Raw genomic sequence first — 18,867 nt, 5'->3', positions numbered from 1 at the left:
TCTCATGAACTCAAGTGATACATGCACCAGAGAGCCCACCTGCACTGTAGTTTCTGGCTTTTACTTACAAAGCTCTGGCTACATGGACCCTCACTGTGCAAATCTATGCCAGACTCAGAAAAGCCTTCTGTCATGGTGCCTCACTAAGTGCCTCTGTGCCAGGAGAATACTATCCTTAGTTACCTGCAGATCCTAGGTGCCGAGATGCTTTTATTAACAGCCAAAGCTAACAATCAGCTTTTGCATAAAGTCGAAGTTTCTACTAAATACCTTTAGCTGTGGAATCTAAGGCTGGACTGCATGCATCCAGGTTGTAGCAGCCTGCCTTCTGCCTGCCCCCATCAGAGCTAACTATCCTGCTCTGAGAATGCACACACACTAGGGAGGAAAGGCACTTTCCTACTCTCTTCTCCAGCTAAAATTTTGTAGAAAGACAGGCAGGAAGGAGGCTGTAAGGGAAATATTAATGACTAGTTGTCTCATGACAATATTCTCTTTAATACCCGGAGGAATCCTTTTCTTCTCATACTTGGACCAAGAGTGTAAATAAAGCTGTCTTACCAGGTATCTGGGTGGCTTCCTGGCTTTTCATACCTGAAGACAGAAATGAATACTGGTTAATGTTAATCAACTATCTTGTGTTGTTAATACTCCCTTTTGGGTATACCAGCCCCCATCTCCAAGACTTAAAAAGCAGGGGGTGGGGGTGGGAAACAGTAACAATAAAAACTCCTTTTAATTGCTCTTCATTCTCAGACTGGACAAAGCCCAAACTCCTGATGCGGGACTTCAAGGACTTCACGATCTAGCCAACCTTGTCTTCATAAGGCAATCTGAGTACACCAGCTTTTGAATGAAACAGTACTGGGTCTAAGACTCTGCTTGGTTTAGTTCTATTGTCATTACAGTTATTAGCTCTCTGACTGGGCAGGCTTAATCTCTGACTAGGCAGGCTTAATAAATCCCTGACCTTCAGTCCCTTATTTATGCAAAAGAAACACCTTGCACGTTTGTAGTAAATGACGATTATAAAAGTGCTAAATACATTATTACATGGAACATAAGCAGCTCTCAATAACTAGAGTTCCTCTGTTGTGGCTTAAGTTATTCCTCAAACTCTACATGTCCAGTAATGTCCTTAATTCTAGGAGTCCTCGTATCTCCTTCTAACCTTGCAGCTAGTCTCAGAGAGTAAATAAAGGATCACTTACCAGGAAAGACAGTGGATGCCTGGCTTTTCACTTCTAAAGATGAGAATAGGAACTATGTAATGATAAATGCAGTAAGCTTGAAAATTAACCTTATATAACTATGTACAAGTGAGAGGTGACCCATTCCCAAAGTTTTTAGAGTTTTCGGTAAAAACGAAGGAGATTTAGCACACTGGTGCCTAACTTACAGAGAGAACTATGGCCAGTGATCCAGGCACTTTCTAGATAAAGCGAAATCTCTCTTATCGATTTATATTTTTTAGACTCTGACCTATATTTGTCATGATTAATTTTTTAAATAAAATTTCTTGATTATATAATATAATTATAGATAATTTAGAAAAATATAGGAATTTATTAAAAATTACTCATAATCCCAGATATCAGAGCTGCTGCTGCTTGGTTGCTTCAGTCGTGTCTGACTCTGTGCGACCCCATAGACGGCAGCCCACCAGGCTCCCCCATCCCTGGGATTCTCTAGGCAAGAACACTGGAGTGGGTTGCCATTTCCTTCTCCAGATATCAGAGCTATTTATTCTTAATACTGGTACATTTCCTTCTTGTCTCTTTGCTATAATATATGTATATGTGTATATGCTACATACATTTTCATTACTTTTTCAATTTTACTGAGATATAACTGACATAAAACACTGTATAAGTTTAAGGTGTGCAACATAATGGCCTGAGTTACATACATTGTGGCATGATTACCACAATAAGTTTAACATCCAGCATCTCATAGAAATACCAAAAAAGAAATTTTTTTTCCCTTGTGACAAGAACTCTTAGGATCTACTCTTTTAACAACTTTCAAATACACTACACAGCTGTTAACTATAATCATGTTGTACATTATATTCCTTGTACTTATTTATCTTATAAATGGAAGTTTGTTCGACTCTGTAAAATAAATTTGACATTATATTCCATATGCTGTTTTTATCCTTTTTTAAAATTTTTATTGGAGTATGACTGACTTACAATGTATTAGCTTCAGAAGTACAGTGAAGTGAATCTGTTATACATACACCTATGTCCACTCTTTCTTAGATTATTTTCCCACTAAGGCCATTACACAGTATTGAGTATAGAGTTTGTTTTTATCCTGTGATTTTTACTGTCACTGTGAGTACTTTCTCTTATCTTTAGGCTTCTCTGGTGGCACAGTGGTAAAGAATCTGCCTGCTAAGGCAGGAGACACGAGTTCGATCTGTGGGTCAGGAAGATCCCCTGGAAAAAGAAATGACAACCCACTCCAGGTATTCTTGCTTGAGAAATCCCATGGACAGGTGGGCTGCAGTCCATGGAGTGACAAAGAGTCGGACACAACTCAGGGATTAAACAACAGCAACATATCTTCAGATATTTTTTGAAAACATGATTTTTAAATTGGTTAGTGTTTCATAATAAAACTGTAAATTATTTAACAATGTCCAACTGTTGGATACTAAGTTTATTTATAAGTTTTTGCTACTGTAACACTGTACAAACATGTCTATACATATTTTGTACACAAACTTTTATGTTTATTTCCTTAGGACAAATATCTAAAAGTGTTACAGCTAGGTTAAAATGTATGGACATTTTAAGACTAGTGATACAGATTATTGGAATTGTCCTCCAGAGAAGTTTGAATTTCTAATCTCACCAGTAATTTATGAGCATGGTTGTGTCCCAGGATCCTTGAAGAATATTATTTTTAAAAAGACCAAAAAACTTGGGAATGAGTCATACTTTAGAATTTACTAAATATCAAATGGATACAGCTAATAGCAACTATATATATAAATGATTATATACACACACATATATATATTTTGGCATATATTTACATGTGTGTGCGTATATATATAATCATTTTAATTTAGGAAAAAATGTCATTTTTATGCCCCTGATGAACACCCTAGGTTACAAGAGTTTGTGAAACAATTAATCACACCTTCCTCTATCCATGTAACAGCTAGTATAAAGCAAAAAATAATAGGTTCTCTAGAACTCATTCCACATGTGCTGTCTCTAGCTGTCCCACTGGGATGGCCTACAGATTGACAGCAGCAGACAGAGAGAGCTGCTGCACCATCCTTATTAAGAAGGGCACCTGGAGCTCAGGAGGGGCTCTGACACATCAAACTCGTAAGCTAAAGGTGGGTTCTGCCTTCTTCCCACTTTTCCTTACCATTCTATGCCCACTTGCTCCCACCCCTAAGGAAGTTGCCCTGCAAATCTAAGTAAGTTCCCAGAGTTTATGAAAATGTCTTACCAGGGTTTTCCAGCTTCTGGTTTTCCTCACCTAAGTTACAAAAAGAAACTTATCAGTTTCAAAAATAGACCAAAGTAACTGGGAGTTATCACAGTTACAGCACAACTACTTTAAAGTAAAATGGCCATAAAGATCCACTTGATATCCAGTAAACTAATGCTACTAAATTTAAGTGTCAGCTACAAACTAAACACAGTTGGCTAATAGGACTGGAACAGTCCTCTGGCCCGTTCTACCAAGAAAAACTGTTACATACAGCAAGTCTTCTAGCAATCTCCACAAGGTAGAAAAACGTTTGTCTTGAAGAGGTAGCTGAAGTCCCTGTGAAGGGACCAGTAAAACTTGTCACTGCCTGAGCCAATAAGAAGTGTTACTAAGCAAGTCCTCAGATGCATGAAATGCTTCACACAAGGACAGGAAGTACTTTCCAAATGTCAAGTAACCTGCATACTTAAGAAACGACTAGAAACTTTTCTCTCTTCACACAGTAGCCACATGGGCCAAACATGTCATAAAGGAACTTAGATACAAAGAAGTGACCTGAGCCATATCACCATAAGTGGAAACTTATTGGGGGACGGGGCGGGCGGCAGGGGTGGGGGGCGGGGGGAGTGGCGCATCTACACCCAGACGTTTTAGTCAAATGATACCAAACACTAGCTTATTTAAGAAAGGCAAAAACACTAACTTTTTATACTTTCATCTGGATGTCTGGTGTCACACAGGCTAACCTCAATGACTTAATATAGAGCTCTATCTATTAAGAGACCTTGGACCTGTAAAGAGTGCCTAGCTCTTTAGGTCCCACCAACCTCACTACCACATTGTTCAGATCTCCAGAGAACCCACCCTCTCCTTTGAAGGGAGGTAAATTTCCCCAGAATAGATTCTCTTCCCTACTTCATACCTGCCATGTCACTCCTTCATAGGTGCAAAGAACTCCTTTTCTTCAGCTAAGAACTGAATTTGCTGAACAGGAAAGAGCTATTAAACACCCATGTATGGGTTATTTTTTAAAATTAGAGCATACTTACCAGGGTTGTAGACAGGTTGAAAATAGTCTAAAATACAAACATGCTTTCATTACATAGTACTATACTCAGAAGTGAATGTCAGGTTCAGTCTATTTTTACATGCTTATTAATTATAAAGATTTGAGCTGGCTTACATTCAAGATACAAACAAAATATGGCAATATGAGAAATATAAAATTTCAATCTTGGAAACAATTGGTTACAGATTCATTTTAATTATGTGAAGAAGAATCCACAGAAAAACTAGCCAGGAAGATAGGCAGAAATGGACCCTTATTTTTCAAACTTTTTAAACAAAGAAATCTTCAAATAGGATCCATCCAAAGTATGTACCAGCCCAAGGCATTTTCTGGCAACTTCAGTTAAAATCTGTTGAGTCTAATTTGATGATGTTGTTCCTGAACATTCTTAGAATTTCTGTTTACCTTTCCAAACCTTTCCCATGGTCCTCTAAGAAAGATTATTTTTGTTATATTCTCCTATTTTCCTCTGAGAAAGCAGACCAAGTTACCATTTTGTCCCCCCGCGTCTTTCCCCCTGAGCCATATTCACTCCATTCCTTCTTCAGTCTCCCAAATATTACTTCCCAAGATGCCAAAACATAGGAACATGAGTCTAACTCTGTGCATAGGAGTCATGTAGGGGTTTTCAGGAGCCCTTAAGCTCCTGTAATGATGGACTAGGGTCAGAGCTGGCAGAGTCCTGGCATGCCCAAGGCAAATGCAGTGTTTGAGAGAACAGCCACAGGCAAAGCTGGGGTAGGGTTAAGGTGGATCCCTGCACCCTCCTCCTGAGAAGGTAAGAGAGGCAGCACAACTCTGCCTTGAGAGAGCAAGGGCTGACAGTGTGACAGTATAGTGGGGTGGCTCTGACCCCACTGGTTCTCCCTATCCAGGGAGAAATAACACTGATAAAATTCCCATTACAGAGATAATACTTTAAAACATATCTTACCCATGTTCTCAACACAACTTTCAGTTTTTAGTCCTGAAACACAAAGATAAAGTTTTATTAGTTAGACACAATCTACCCTATTAAAAACTTCAAATTGGTCTGTTGCTACTGTAATCTAATCTGTCAGCTCCGAGTCTATCAGACTTATAACTTAGTGGGAAGTAAATTATATTTTTGTTTCATAGTATAGTCACTAAAGAGCAGCAGATCCAGATACAACACCTATCTTTCCTGGAATTCAGTTTCCTCATTTATGTCTTTTTTGGGAGATTGCTTCAAATAACCTCCAGAATCCCATCCAAAGGTAATAATAACACTGATTAGTCTGAAAAAATTAGCAGAAAATTTATCTATTTAACTAACCCTCTCTTCTGGGATTTCTTTGGAAGGAATGATGCTAAAGCTGAAACTCCGGTACTTCGGCCACCTTATGCGAATAGCTGACTCATTGGAAAAGACTTTGATGCTGGGAGGGATCGGGGGCAGGAGGAGGAGGGGACGACAGAGGATGAGATGGCTGGATGGCATCACTGACTTGACGGACGTGAATCTGAGTGAACTCCGGGAGTTGGTGATGGACAGGGAGGCCTGGCATGCTGCGATTCATGGGGTCACAAAGAGTCGGACATGACTGAGCAACTGAACTGAACTGAACCCTCTCTTCACATACTAAATATCCTCAACAGTTAACCTATCCCTTTACTATGACAATTTGTACCCAGTGGAGAAAAAGAATCTCAATCAGAGCTCCAGATCCTGGAATGTATGAACAGACATCCTGTGCATTCACATAGAGAGATGCAGTTGATGTGCCCCAGAACAGTGATCCGCGTGTGAGGAAATGTGCCATCTTCTGGAGAGCAGGAACATGAAATCGAATGGTACGTGTGGATAGGCCCGCGAGCCTCTTGCTCGTGATGCCCTAGGAAGAGTCACCAGCGAGTGCTACACTGACTCCTCTGAGACTTGACATGAAGGGGGAATCTGCCAGCTTGCCCAACAAAGGCTAAGCCAAGAAATTCAGCGAAAGGGTGTTTAGTTTTAGTGCCAGCATGAGTCATGGAAGGCTTCCCAGACACCACAGGAAGGTCTAGATGTCATATGTTCTCTTAGTCTGGTTAGCTCACACACCTCATCTGGAACTTCAACTCCCTGAGGATGAACCTCTCAATCTAAGATGCGGGTGTGAAACACCTGGCTTCACTATGAGACATGGTCACTGATAACTGCTATCAGATCCTGCTCCATTTATGGAGTTTCAACAAGAATCCAGGTGATTTGGTCCAGTTTTTACCGGCCCAGGAAATCTATAAGAATCTGGATGGTACCCTGAGGCCAACCTTGGTGTTTGGCTATACAAGAAACGTTTTTCTATGTAGAGGATCGTGTCATCTGCAAACAGTGAGAGTTTTACTTCTTCTTTTCTAATTTGGATTCCTTTTCTTTCTTTTTCTGCTCTGATTGCTGTGGCCAAAACTTCCAAAACTATGTTGAATAGTAGTGGTGAAAGTGGGCACCTGTGTCTTGTTCCTGACTTTAGGGGAAATGCTTTCAATTTTTCACCATTGAGGATAATGTTTGGTGTGGGTTTGTCATATATAGCTTTTATTATGTTGAGGTATGTTCCCTCTATTCCTGCTTTCTGAAGAGTTTTTATCATAAATGGATGCTGAATTTTGTCAAAGGCTTTCTCTGCATCTATTGAGATAATCATATGGCTTTTATTTTTCAATTTGTTAATGTGGTGAATTACACTGATTGATTTGTGGATATTGAAGAATCCTTGCATCCCTGGGATAAAGCCCACTTGGTCATGGTGTATGATCTTTTTAATGTGTTGTTGGATTCTGATTGCTAGAATTAAGGATTTTTTGCATCTATGTTCATCAGTGATATTGGCCTGTAGTTTTCTTTTTTTGTGGCATCTTTGTCAGGTTTTGGTATTGGGGTGATGGTGGCTTCATAGAATGAATTTGGAAGTTTCCCTTCCTCTGCAATTTTCTGGAAGAGTTTGAGTAAGATAGGTGTTAGCTCTTCTCGAAATTTTTGGTAGAATTCAGCTGTGAAGCAATCTGGACCTGGGCTTTTGTTTGCTGGAAGATTTCTGATTACAGTTTCAATTTCCGTGCTTGTGATGGGTCTGTTAAGATTTTCTATTTCTTCCTGGTTCAGTTTTGGAAAGTTGTACTTTTCTAAGAATTCTTCCATTTCTTCCAAGTTGTCCACTTTATTAGCATATAATTGCTGATAGTAGTCTCTTATGATCCTTTGTATTTCTGTGCTGTCTGTTGTGATCTCTCCATTTTCATTTCTAATTTTATTGATTTGATTTTTCTCCCTGTGTTTCTTGATGAGTCTGGCTAATGGTTTGTCAGTTTTATTTATCCTCTCAAAGAACCAGCTTTTAGCTTTGTTGATTTTTGCTATGGTCTCTTTTATTTCCTTTGCATTTATTTCTGCCCTAATTTTTAAGATTTCTTTCCTTCTACTAACCCTGGGGTTCTTCATTTCTTCCTTTTCTAGTTGCTTTAGGTGTAGAGTTAGGTTATTTATTTGACTTTTTTCTTGTTTCTTGAGGTATGCCTGTATTGCTGAACTTTCCCCTTAGCACTGCTTTTACAGTGTCCCACAGGTTTTGGGTTGTTGTGTTTTCATTTTCATTCATTTCTATGCATATTTTGATTTCTTTTTTGATTTCTTCTGTGATTTGTTGGTTATTCAGCAGCGTGTTGTTCAGCCTCCATATGCTGGAATTTTTAATAGTTTTTCTCCTGTAATTGAGATCTAATCTTACTGCACTGTGGTCAGAAAAGATGCTTGGAATGATTTCAATTTTTTTGAATTTACCAAGGCTAGATTTATGGCCCAGGATGTGATCTATCCTGGAGAAGGTTCCATGTGCGCTTGAGAAAAAGATGAAATTCATTGTTTTGGGGTGAAATGTCCTATAGATATCAATTAGGTCTAACTGGTCTATTGTATCATTTAAAGTTTGTGTTTTCGTCTTAATTTTCTGTTTAGTTGATCTATCCATAGATGTGAGTAGGATATTAAAGTCTCCCACTATTATTGTGTTATTGTTAATTTCCCCTTTCATACTTGTTAGCATTTGTCTTACATATTGTGGTGCTCCTATGTTGGGTGCATATATATTTATAATTGTTATATCTTCTTCTTGGATTGATCCTTTGATCATTATGTAGTGTCCTTCTTTGTTTTTTTTTTTCACAGCCTTTGTTTTAAAGTCTATTTTATCTGATATGAGTATTGCTACTCCTGCTTTCTTTTGGTCTCTATTTGCATGGAATATCTTTTTCCAGCCCTTCACTTTCAGTCTGTATGTGTCCCCTGTTTTGAGGTGGGTCTCTTATAAACAACATATATAGGGGTCTTGTTTTTGTATCCATTCAGCCAGTCTTTGTCTTTTGGTTGAGGCATTCAACCCATTTACGTTTAAGGTAATTATTGATAAGTATGATCCTGCTGCCATTTACTTTATTGCTTTGGGTTCGAGTTTATACACCCTTTTTGTGTTTCCTGTCTAGAGAAGATCCTTTAGCATTTGCTGGCGAGCTGGTTTGGTGGTGCTGAATTCTCTTAGCTTTTGCTTGTCTGTAAAGCTTTTGGTTTCTCCTTCATATTTGAATGAGTAAACAATGAATATAGTAAAGTTGCGGGATATAAAATCAACACACAGAAATCCCTTGCATTCCTATACACTAATAATGAGAAAATAGAAAGAGAAATTAAAGAAACAATTCCATTCACCATTGCAACAAAAAGAATTAAATACTTAGGAATATATCTACCTAAAGAAACTAAAGATGTAGAAAACTATAAAACACTGGTGAAAGAAATCAAAGAGGACACTAATAGATGGAGAAATATACCATGTTCATGGATCGGAAGAATCAATATAGTGAAAATGAGTATAAAAGTAATCTATAGATTCAGTGCAATCCCTATCAAGCTACCAATGGTATTTTTCACAGAGCTAGAACAAATAATTTCACAGTTTGTATGGAAATACAAAAAACCTTGAATAGCCAAAGCAATCTTGAGAAAGAAGAATGGAACTGGAGGAAATCAACCTGCCTGACTTCAGGCTCTACTACAAAGCCACAATCATGAAGACTACGTATGGTACTGGCACAAAGACAGAAATATAGATCAATGGAACAAAATAGAAAGCCCAGAGATAAATCCACACACCTATGGACACCTTATCTTTGACAAAGGAGGTAAGAATATACAACAGAGAAAAGAATCTCTTTAACAACTGGTGCTGGGAAAACTGGTCAACCACTTGTAAAATAATGAAACTAGAATACTTTCTAACACCATACACAAAAATAAACTCAAAATGGATTAAAGATCTAAACGTAAGACCAGAAACTATAAAACTCTTAGAAGAGAACATAGGCAAAACACTCTCTGATATAAATCACAGCAGGATCCTCTATGACCCACCTCCCAGAATATTGGAAATAAAAGCAAAAATAAACAAATGGGACCTAATTAAAATTAAAAGCTTCTGCACAACAAAGGAAACAATAAGCAAGGTGAAAAGACAGCCTTCAGAATGGCAGAAAATAATAGCAAATGAAGCAACTGACAAACAACTAATCTCAAAGATATATAAGCAACTCCTGCAGCTCAATTCCAGAAAAATAAACGACCCAATCAAAAAATAGGCCAAAGAACTAAACAGACATTTCTCCAAAGAAGACATACAGCTGGTTAACAAACACATGAAAAGATGCTCAACATCACTCATTATCAGAGAAATGCAAATCAAAACCACAATGAGGTACCATTTCACACCAGTCAGAATGGCTGCCATCCAAAAGTCTACAAGCAATAAATGCTGGAGAGGGTGTGGAGAAAAGGGAACCCTCTTACACTGTAGGTGGGAATGCAAACTAGTACAGTCACTATGGAGAACAGTGTGGAGATTCCTTAAAAAACTGGAAATAGAACTGCCCTATGACCCAGCAATCCCACTGCTGGGCATACACACCAAGGAAACCAGAACTGAAAGAGACACATGTACCCCAATGTTCATCACAGCACTGTTTATAATAGCCAGGACATGGAAGCAACCGAGAAGTCCATCAGCAGATGAATGGATAAGAAAGCTGTGGTACATATACACAATGGAGTATTACTCAGCCATTAAAAAGAATACATTTGAATCAGTTCTAATGAGGTAGATGAAACTGGAGCCTATTATAGAGAGTGAAGTAAGCCAGAAAGAAAAACACCAATATAGTATACTAACACATATATATGGAATTTAGAAAGACAGTAACGATAACCCTGTATGCAAGACAGCAAAAGACACAGATGTATAGAACAGTCTTTTAGACTCTGTGGGAGAGGGAGAGGGTGGGATGATTTGGGAGAATGGCATTGAAACATGTATAATATCATCTATGAAACGAATTGCCAGTCCAGGTTTGATGCATGATACTGGATGCTTGGGGCTGGTGCACTGAGACAACCCAGAGGGATGGTACAGGGAGGGAGGAGGAAGTGGGGTTCAGGATGGGGAACACGTGTATACCTGTGGCGGATTCATGTTGATGTACGGCAAAACCAATACAATATTCTAATTAACCTCCAATTAAATAAATTTATATTAAAAAAAAATCTGGATAGCTCCTTCCCCTTTTTGATGGCTTAGCATAGAGATGGCTCAACAAGTCCAAGAATGCTCAACAAAACAGACTAACCCCAGCCACTGGAGTCCCGAGGCTCTTCCTTTCTAACAAAGTTACTTTTCGAGTCAGAGAATGTTGACATTCCTTGCCCTGATTGCTCTATTAACATGTAGAGTATATTTATATATATAGTCTGGTCCCTTGCTACAGAAACACTGTCCAAAATGCCGGATGATCTATGATCAGCCTGTTCAGTAAAATAATGAGAGTTCAGAGGATGATGTATGCACTACTACTTCTCTTATTAGTTTTCTTCCAGTAAATCATATTATACCTACACTGTAAGGTACATGAAATCTCAAAGCTATGACCTCCTACCAGGAATTTATTTATTAAGTTTCTTTAATTCATTTATTCACTGCTTACTGATCTCTGAATGGGTGCCAGGGCCAGACACCTTTCTAGACTCTTGGGGTAGGTCTTAGGTCAGTGAAGGAAAAAGTAAAAAAACAACAACAAAAAACACTGCTCTTTAGACGTTTTCATTCAAGTAGCAGAAGATAACAATAAACACCTAAGTATCATATATAATCCACAGGTGAATTTGCCGCTACTGTCTCACTCCCCTTGTGAGCTGCCAGTCTGCTTCTAAAGGTGCTGGACCACAATCTTTTCTGTTGTCTCTGATGATACCTTCTTCCAAGCTGCATTTTTTTCCTCAGTCCTGTTCAAATGCAACAAATAGGCTCTTTTGGCCACACAATTCATACCAATTGCTATCTCTAAACTTTAATTATATGTGAATTCTCTATCATGAAATACATACACGCACACTCATTCAGATTTAGCATTGCTGAGGTATTTATGGATGTGCAGTGGTCTAGTTTAGGGGTACCAGCTTCTTTCTGCTTAATGGTTAAGTTCTCCCAAGTAGATAATTTATTCCAGAGTCATCTTGTCATAACTATTCTACATCAAATTTACGTTTCTCTGCTCACACTCAGAACATGTTGAGCTTCTTGCTCACATCAGTCCACGCTGGTGCAGCATTTTCCAGTCTGTTCCTTGTTAGTCTCAGAGACAGACCACGAGAAAAGTATTCTGTAATCAAATAGTTTAGGAAAAGTCACATTCTACATCACCTACTTAGAAATTCACATTGTAGTAGGTTGGTACAAAAGTAATTGCAGTTTTGGATTGTGAATTTTCAATCATTATTACTAGGCTCAAAGGCATTTTTGTTAATCAAAATAGCAACCACTGCAATAACATTTTTGCCAACGAGAAATAAGTTTGTCTATTACTGCAGCATAAAAATCCATGCTTCGGGATTCAGTAAACTCTTCTGCCTCTTTTTGGTTGTGGAAGTGCTTTGCCTGCAAAATGTTGTTGAGATGCGTGAAGAAGTGGTGGTCAGTTGGCGAGAGGGCAGGTGAATATGGCAGATGAGGCAAGACTACATAGCGCAACTCATTCAACTTTTGAAGCACTGTGCAACACTTGGTCGGGCATTGTCATGGAGAAGAACTGGGCCCTTTCTGTCGACCAGTTCTGGCTGCAGGCGCTGCAGTTTTCAGTGCATCTCATCAATTTGCTGAGTCTACTTCTCAGTTATAGTTGTTTTGCCAGGATTCAGAAAGTGGTAGTGGATCAGACTGGCAGCAGACCATGAACAGTGACCATGACCTTTTTTGGGTGCAAGTTTGGCTTTGGGCAGTGTTTTGGAGCTTCTTAATCCAACCACTGAGTTGGCTGTCACCGGCTGTCATATAAAATCTACTTTACATCACACGTCACAACCCGATTGAGAAACGGTTCGTTGTTGCATAGAATAAGAGAAGACAACACCTCAAAATTACAATATTTTAATTTGCAGTCAGCTCATGACTCAACCACTTATCGAGCTTTTTTACCTTTCCAGTTTGCTTTAAATGCCAAATGACTGTAAGATGGTCATTGAATTCTTCTGCAACTTCTCATGTAGCTGTTAAAAGGATCAGCTTCAGTGATTGCTCTCAATTGGTCGTTGTCAACTTCTGATGGCTGGCCATTACACTCATCTTCAAGGCTCTCCTTTGCAAAACTTCTTGAACCACCACTGCACTGTATGTTCGTTAGCAGTTCCTGGACCAAATGCATTGCTGAGGTTGCAAACTGTCTCTGCTGCTTTATGACCCATTTTGAACTTGAATAAAAAATCACTCAAATTTGCGTCTTGTCTAACATCATTTCCATACTCTAAAATAAATATAAAACAAGCAGCAAATAATAAGTCATTAGCAAAAAAACATAAAGTGAGAAATGTGCATTAAAATGATGTATAACATAACCACATTTATTTACATATTCCAACATCAAATGTTCAACAATGTAAAACCACAATTACTTTTGCATCAACCTAAAACATCATCTGAGAAATCTCACAGTAACAGACTGTTTAACTCTGTTCACTCTGCATGTCCGACACTTACTTCACCATAAAACAGAAATTTGCTAACATTCTACAGAACCAGTGTTTCAGAGCTCAGCTTTGGACAAATGCTGAGTGGGTTGATAGCCTCATAGGCAAGAAATCCAGAAAAATGTGTTCCGATGTTGAGGCTGACTTTGTTAGTGTAATCTCAGGCAAGGCATCTAACCTCTCAATTTCTAGATTTCCCATTGGTAAATAGTGGTAATTACAGGCTCTCCTAGGCTTGCTTTAGGTTTCTCTCAGTATCTGTAAGTATAAAACGTGAATGAAAGCACTCTGTACAAGCTTAAATAATACAGTTTTAAATCTTACTTTTGGTGTCTCTTCAAGCATTTAATTTCCATCTCATGCATATTCTTCAGTAATATTTATTCTTAAATAGTAATTTTATGGCCAACTTCCTCTTATCAATGGTCTAATTTGTACTGTGATCCACAGCTAAGTGTAAACTATCTACCCTCCTGTAGGAAGTTATCCTCAATTTGGCCTTCTCTCGTTTCTCCTCTCTTTACTCCTTTGGTCATTTGTTGGGAAATTCTGCCGCTCCTCTGGTATGCAGTTCTCCAAGGGCACAGACCTTATCTTCAGTACCTGGCCCATAGCAAGAATTCAGTTTAAAACTGAGCTGAATCCTAGATTGTTCCATTTTTAAGAATTATATCATCCTGTTTTCAGTTATAGTACCCATAAAACTGGGGGAGCCTACCACATATTTATCCCTGGAGAAGGAATTGGCAACCCACTCCAGTATTCTTGCCTGGAAAATCCCATGGACAGATAAGCCTGGTGGGGTACAGTCTATGGAGTTGAAAAAAGTCAGACATGACTGAGCAACTGAACACACATACCACACGTATTTATAATTCATCTACAGTCCTCTCAATCCAACTGCAGTTTTCAAATGGGGTCATTTTAAGTGATAATTAATGTAGCCTGATTACACAGCTGACATTCTACTTTTATCAGGTCTTCTAAGAAAACAGTACAAAAGAGGTTGCAGTTCAGTTCAGTTGCTCAGTCATGTCCAACTCTTTGCGACCCCATGAATCACAGCACGCCAGGCCTCCCTGTCCATCACCAACTCCCAGAGTTCACTCAAACTCATATCCATCGAGTCAGTGATGCCATCCAGCCATCTCATCCTCTGTCTTCCCCTTCTCCTCCTGCCCCAAATCCCTCCCAGCATCAGGGTCTTTTCCAGTGAGTCAACTCTTCACATGAGGTGGCCAAAGTACTAGAGTTTCAGCTTTAGCATCATTCCTTCCAATGAACACCCAGGACTGACCTCCTTTAGGATGGACTGTTTGGATCTCCATGCAGTCCAAGGGACTCTCAAGAGTCTTCTCCAACACCACAGTTCAAAAGCATCAATTCTTCAGTGCTCAGCTTTCTTCAGAGTCCAACTCTCACATCCATACATGACCACAGGAAAAACCACAGCCTTGACTAGACGGACCTTTGTTGGCAAAATAATGTCTCTGCTTTTCAATATACTATCTAGGTTGGTCATAACTTTTCTTCCAAGGAGTAAGCGTCTTTTAATTTCATGGCTGCAATCACCATCTGTGGTGATTTTGGAGCCCCCAAAAATAAAGTCTGACACTGTTTCCACTGTTTCCCCATCTATTTGCCATGAAGTGATGGGACCAGGTGCCATGATCTTCGTTTTCTGAATGTTGAGCTTTAAGCCAACTTCTTTGCTCTCCTCTTTCACTTTCATCAAGAGGCTTTTTAGTTCCTCTTCACTTTCTGCTGTAAGGGTGGTATCATCTGCATATCTGAGGTTATTGACATTTCTCCCAGAAATCTTGACTCCAGCTGTGCTTCTTCTAGCCCAGTGTTTCTCATAATGTGCTTCTGCATAGAAGTTAAATAAGCAGGGGGACAATATACAGCCTTGATATACTCCTTTTCCTATTTGGAACCCGTCTGTTGTTCCATGTCCAGTTCTAACTGTTGCTTCCTGACCTGCATATAGGTTTCTCAAGAGGCAGGTAAAGTGGTCTGGTATTCCCATCTCTTTCAGAATTTTCCACAGTTTATTGTGATCCACACAGTCAAAGGCTTTGGCATAGTCAATAAAGCAGAAATAGAGGTTTTTTTCTGGAACTCTCTTGCTTTTTCCATGATCCAGCGGATGTTGGCAATTTGATCTCTGGTTCCTCTGCCTTTCCTAACACCAGCTTGAACTTCTGGAAGTTCACAGTTCACATATTGCTGAAGCCTGACTTGGAGAATTTTGAGCATTGCTTTACTAGCATGTGAGATGAATGCAATTGTGCGATAGCTGTGGCAATTTTCCTATAAGGATGGATCTAGTGTTTGTTACCACTAGTGAAGTGAAGTGAAGTCGCTTAGTCGTGTCCGACTCTTTGTGACCCTGTGGACTGTAGCCCACCAGGCTCCTCTGTTCATGGGATTCTCCAGGCAAGAATACTGGAGTGGGTTGCCGTTTCCTTCTCCAGGGGATCTTCCCGACCCAGGGATCAAACCCAGGTCTCCTGCATTGCAGGCAGATGCTTTAACCTCTGAGCCACCTCACTCCTATATCCTTGGATTAATACGAGTATCTCTTTGACTACCAGGAATTATTTTCTCCACTTCCAACCAACTGAACTATTTTCTTTGGCTAACTAGTTCTTGTAAGGCCCACAAACGTTTTATCTTGGAAATCACAAACAAGTTTAATACAGGACTGTGTTAGCACACTAAATTTAGCACAGCATAATTTTTAAATCACTTTTAGAAACGTTGCCTTTTTTCATCCAGAGTTATTTTCAGTTACAGTAGAACAAGGTTCTAACTACATCCTCCTGGCTGAGCTTTTAAAACCCCTGGTTATCATCCTTCATAGTGTTTCAAACAGCCTAGCTTTAATGATCACTTCAGGCTGTTTTCGATCCTGAGTTTCCATTAGTTATCTCCAGATGGCAGCAGAGGACATCAGTTGAGACTCCAGTTTAGAGGTAAAAGTGAAGTTGCTCAGTTGTGTCCGACTCCTTACAACCCCATGGACTGTAGCCCACCAGGCTCCTCTGTCCATGGGGATTCTCCATGCAGGAATATTGGAGTGGGTGGAACATGCCCTCCTCCAGGGGATCTCCCCTATCCAAGGATCGAACCCAGGTCTCCCACATTACAAGTGGATTCTGTACCATCTGGGCCACCAGGGAAGATAAAGCAACACAATCAAACGCAGGGTCTGACTTTGTCAGAGCTCTCCAAGCAGTATACATGTGAGCCTCCAAAAAGGTTTTTCCCTTGTAGCTGGTTTGAAGATTAACCTGCTGTGTGACCTCTGGGTAACTTTCTGGGAAGGCCCTCAGAAGTTTGCCCATTCTCTTCCCCTTTCCTCACACTGGGCTAGTAACACACTAGCCCATGTAGGTCTGAGTCCTGGCTCATTCTGGATCAACCCGATGGCTCCACCCCTTTTATTGTAATCATACTCACAAACGTGAACTCTGTGCGCTCCACTGCCCACCTCTGTCCTTCAACCAGATACCAGATTTGGCCTACTGTAGCTATTGTAGCCAGGGCTTCTGTGTAACCAATGCCTCTCCAAACGGCCTTTGGCTGAATGCACCACTGAAAGTGGTATCATTTTGTCAGCCCAGCTGCAACTGGGTTTCTGGCCATAACATGCTGGTAAAATTGAACAGGTTCTGGGGTGGAGAACACAGGTCCTGATTTGTAGTGTTTGCTGATGTCCATGGTATAACTCTCAACCATGGCCAATTTCAAGCCACTGTGATGTACTGGGGAACTGGGAAGAGAGAAATGCCCACAGTTAGCAACCATGAGCTGCTTTGAGGGGCTTGGTTTTGGTCAGGTCCGATGCATATTCGGTGAAGGAAATGGGCACTTTTCCTCTCAACATAAATTTGCTCACTCCAGCCTTCATCTGTCCCTCAAGGAGAGCAGTTGTCTTATTTCCAACTCAGGATGAGGACTAGAGTGAGGCAAAAAAAGGTATGTAAAGTGCAAAATTTAAGGAAGCACTCATTCTCTGGATCATGCAGGCGCAAATGGTGCATCTATATGACCCTAAGCATGAAGACTTCCTTAAAGTCTTCCTTTTGTGCCCCAGGGATCTCAATGGTTACACAACTTCTGCCATTAAGTCAAAAGTGGACCAGCTTCCTCCCTACTCCATCCTCCAGGTAGACTATCTCACCAGCACTTTTCTGTTCTTTTTTTTTATCTCATAACGTGCTGCACATTTGAGTTTCGGTCTAAACTTCTATCCCACTTCCAAGGCCCTACTTCAGTACTTTCTCTGCTTGATAAGCAGCCATAGTTTTGGGTTCAGCTAGACAATCACATTCATGAGACCCCAAAGGCATCCCCTCACCAGTTTACTTGGTTTTATAGGCAGAGAACAGAGCATACTACTTCAGAGTGACATGGGATATAAACCTCCAACACAAGTCCTCACAGCAGTCCAGGGCTGTTCTTCAGTCCCCAGAATGACAGCTCAGGTACAAGACGACGAGATTACACAGGTGGGTACAGGACCCATCCTAGTTTAGCATCCTCATGCCACATACAGAAGACAACATCTCTTACACCAGTCAGTCCATGAGTGCACTCCAGCCCTCAGCAAGAATACTTCAGTACATCACACCACATTCAGGAATGCCCAAAGCTATGGCTTCCCTCCAGTTATTTATACTTCATTCACAATCTCTCAGCTCATGCACTCTAGCAATCAAGGGTTATGTTCACCATTAGGCAGCGCTGCATGGTTGCACAGCTGTCATTCCCTCTGTAGTAGATTCCAGAGAAACAGTGCTAGAAGATCATCAAGAGGCTATTTTCATAGGATGAAGGAGAAAGGGTCTTGCTAACCCTTTACTCATATACAACAAGGCACAGTATCGTAAAATTTCAGAATGCTGGGGATAGGAAAATATCTAGAAACTCCCAGAGGAAAAACGGGTCTCACTCAAAGTTTCAGTGATGAAAATGGCTTCACATTCTTTAACAGCAACATCAGAAAGTAAAAGATAGTGGAGGAATATCTCCAAAATTCCAAGAAAAATAATTCCCAAAACAGAAATACAAATCTACAAACTATTATTCAAGTCTTTAAAGATAGGTTTTTAAGATGTACAAAGTCTTAGAAAATTTGCCTGTCTCTTTCCTCAGAAAGCTTCTGAAGAATCTCTACCCCTTCCAAAGTAAGGAGTAATTCAAGAAAGAGGAACAAATTCAAGATATAGGGGATTCTTCATAGTGCAGAAGCAAAAGTAAGTCTCAGAACAGC

At 39.9% G+C, this 18,867-nt stretch overlaps 1 protein-coding gene across 14 annotated transcripts in view; it reads right to left on the bottom strand.

The window, feature by feature from the left end:
- The window catches only part of ART3 (ADP-ribosyltransferase 3 (inactive)), an 81,427-nt gene that overhangs the window by 5,195 nt on the left and 57,365 nt on the right, over window positions 1-18,867 (bottom strand). For 5 of the 14 annotated variants that reach the window (XM_069594419.1, XM_069594416.1, XM_069594415.1 and 2 more), the window contains 5 exons: window positions 5,463-5,495; window positions 4,509-4,535; window positions 3,475-3,504; window positions 1,212-1,244; window positions 562-594 (listed from right to left, as the gene is read on the bottom strand). The exons of 1 other annotated variant lie outside the window; for it this stretch is intronic. In XM_069594419.1, the coding sequence (XP_069450520.1) occupies window positions 562-594; window positions 1,212-1,244; window positions 3,475-3,504; window positions 4,509-4,535; window positions 5,463-5,495 (156 nt within the window). Of the gene's footprint in view, window positions 1-561; window positions 595-1,211; window positions 1,264-3,474; window positions 3,505-4,508; window positions 4,536-5,462; window positions 5,496-11,651; window positions 13,364-18,867 lie in introns of those variants that run through there. 8 more of the 14 variants (XM_069594424.1, XM_069594422.1, XM_069594423.1 and 5 more) reach the window with 4 other exon arrangements.

This window comes from Ovis canadensis, chromosome 6 (assembly GCF_042477335.2).
Source record: "Ovis canadensis isolate MfBH-ARS-UI-01 breed Bighorn chromosome 6, ARS-UI_OviCan_v2, whole genome shotgun sequence".
Lineage (NCBI taxonomy): Eukaryota > Metazoa > Chordata > Mammalia > Artiodactyla > Bovidae > Ovis > Ovis canadensis.
Note: the sequence above shows the minus strand (reverse complement) of the source record. Positions and strands in the feature narration are given on the sequence as shown.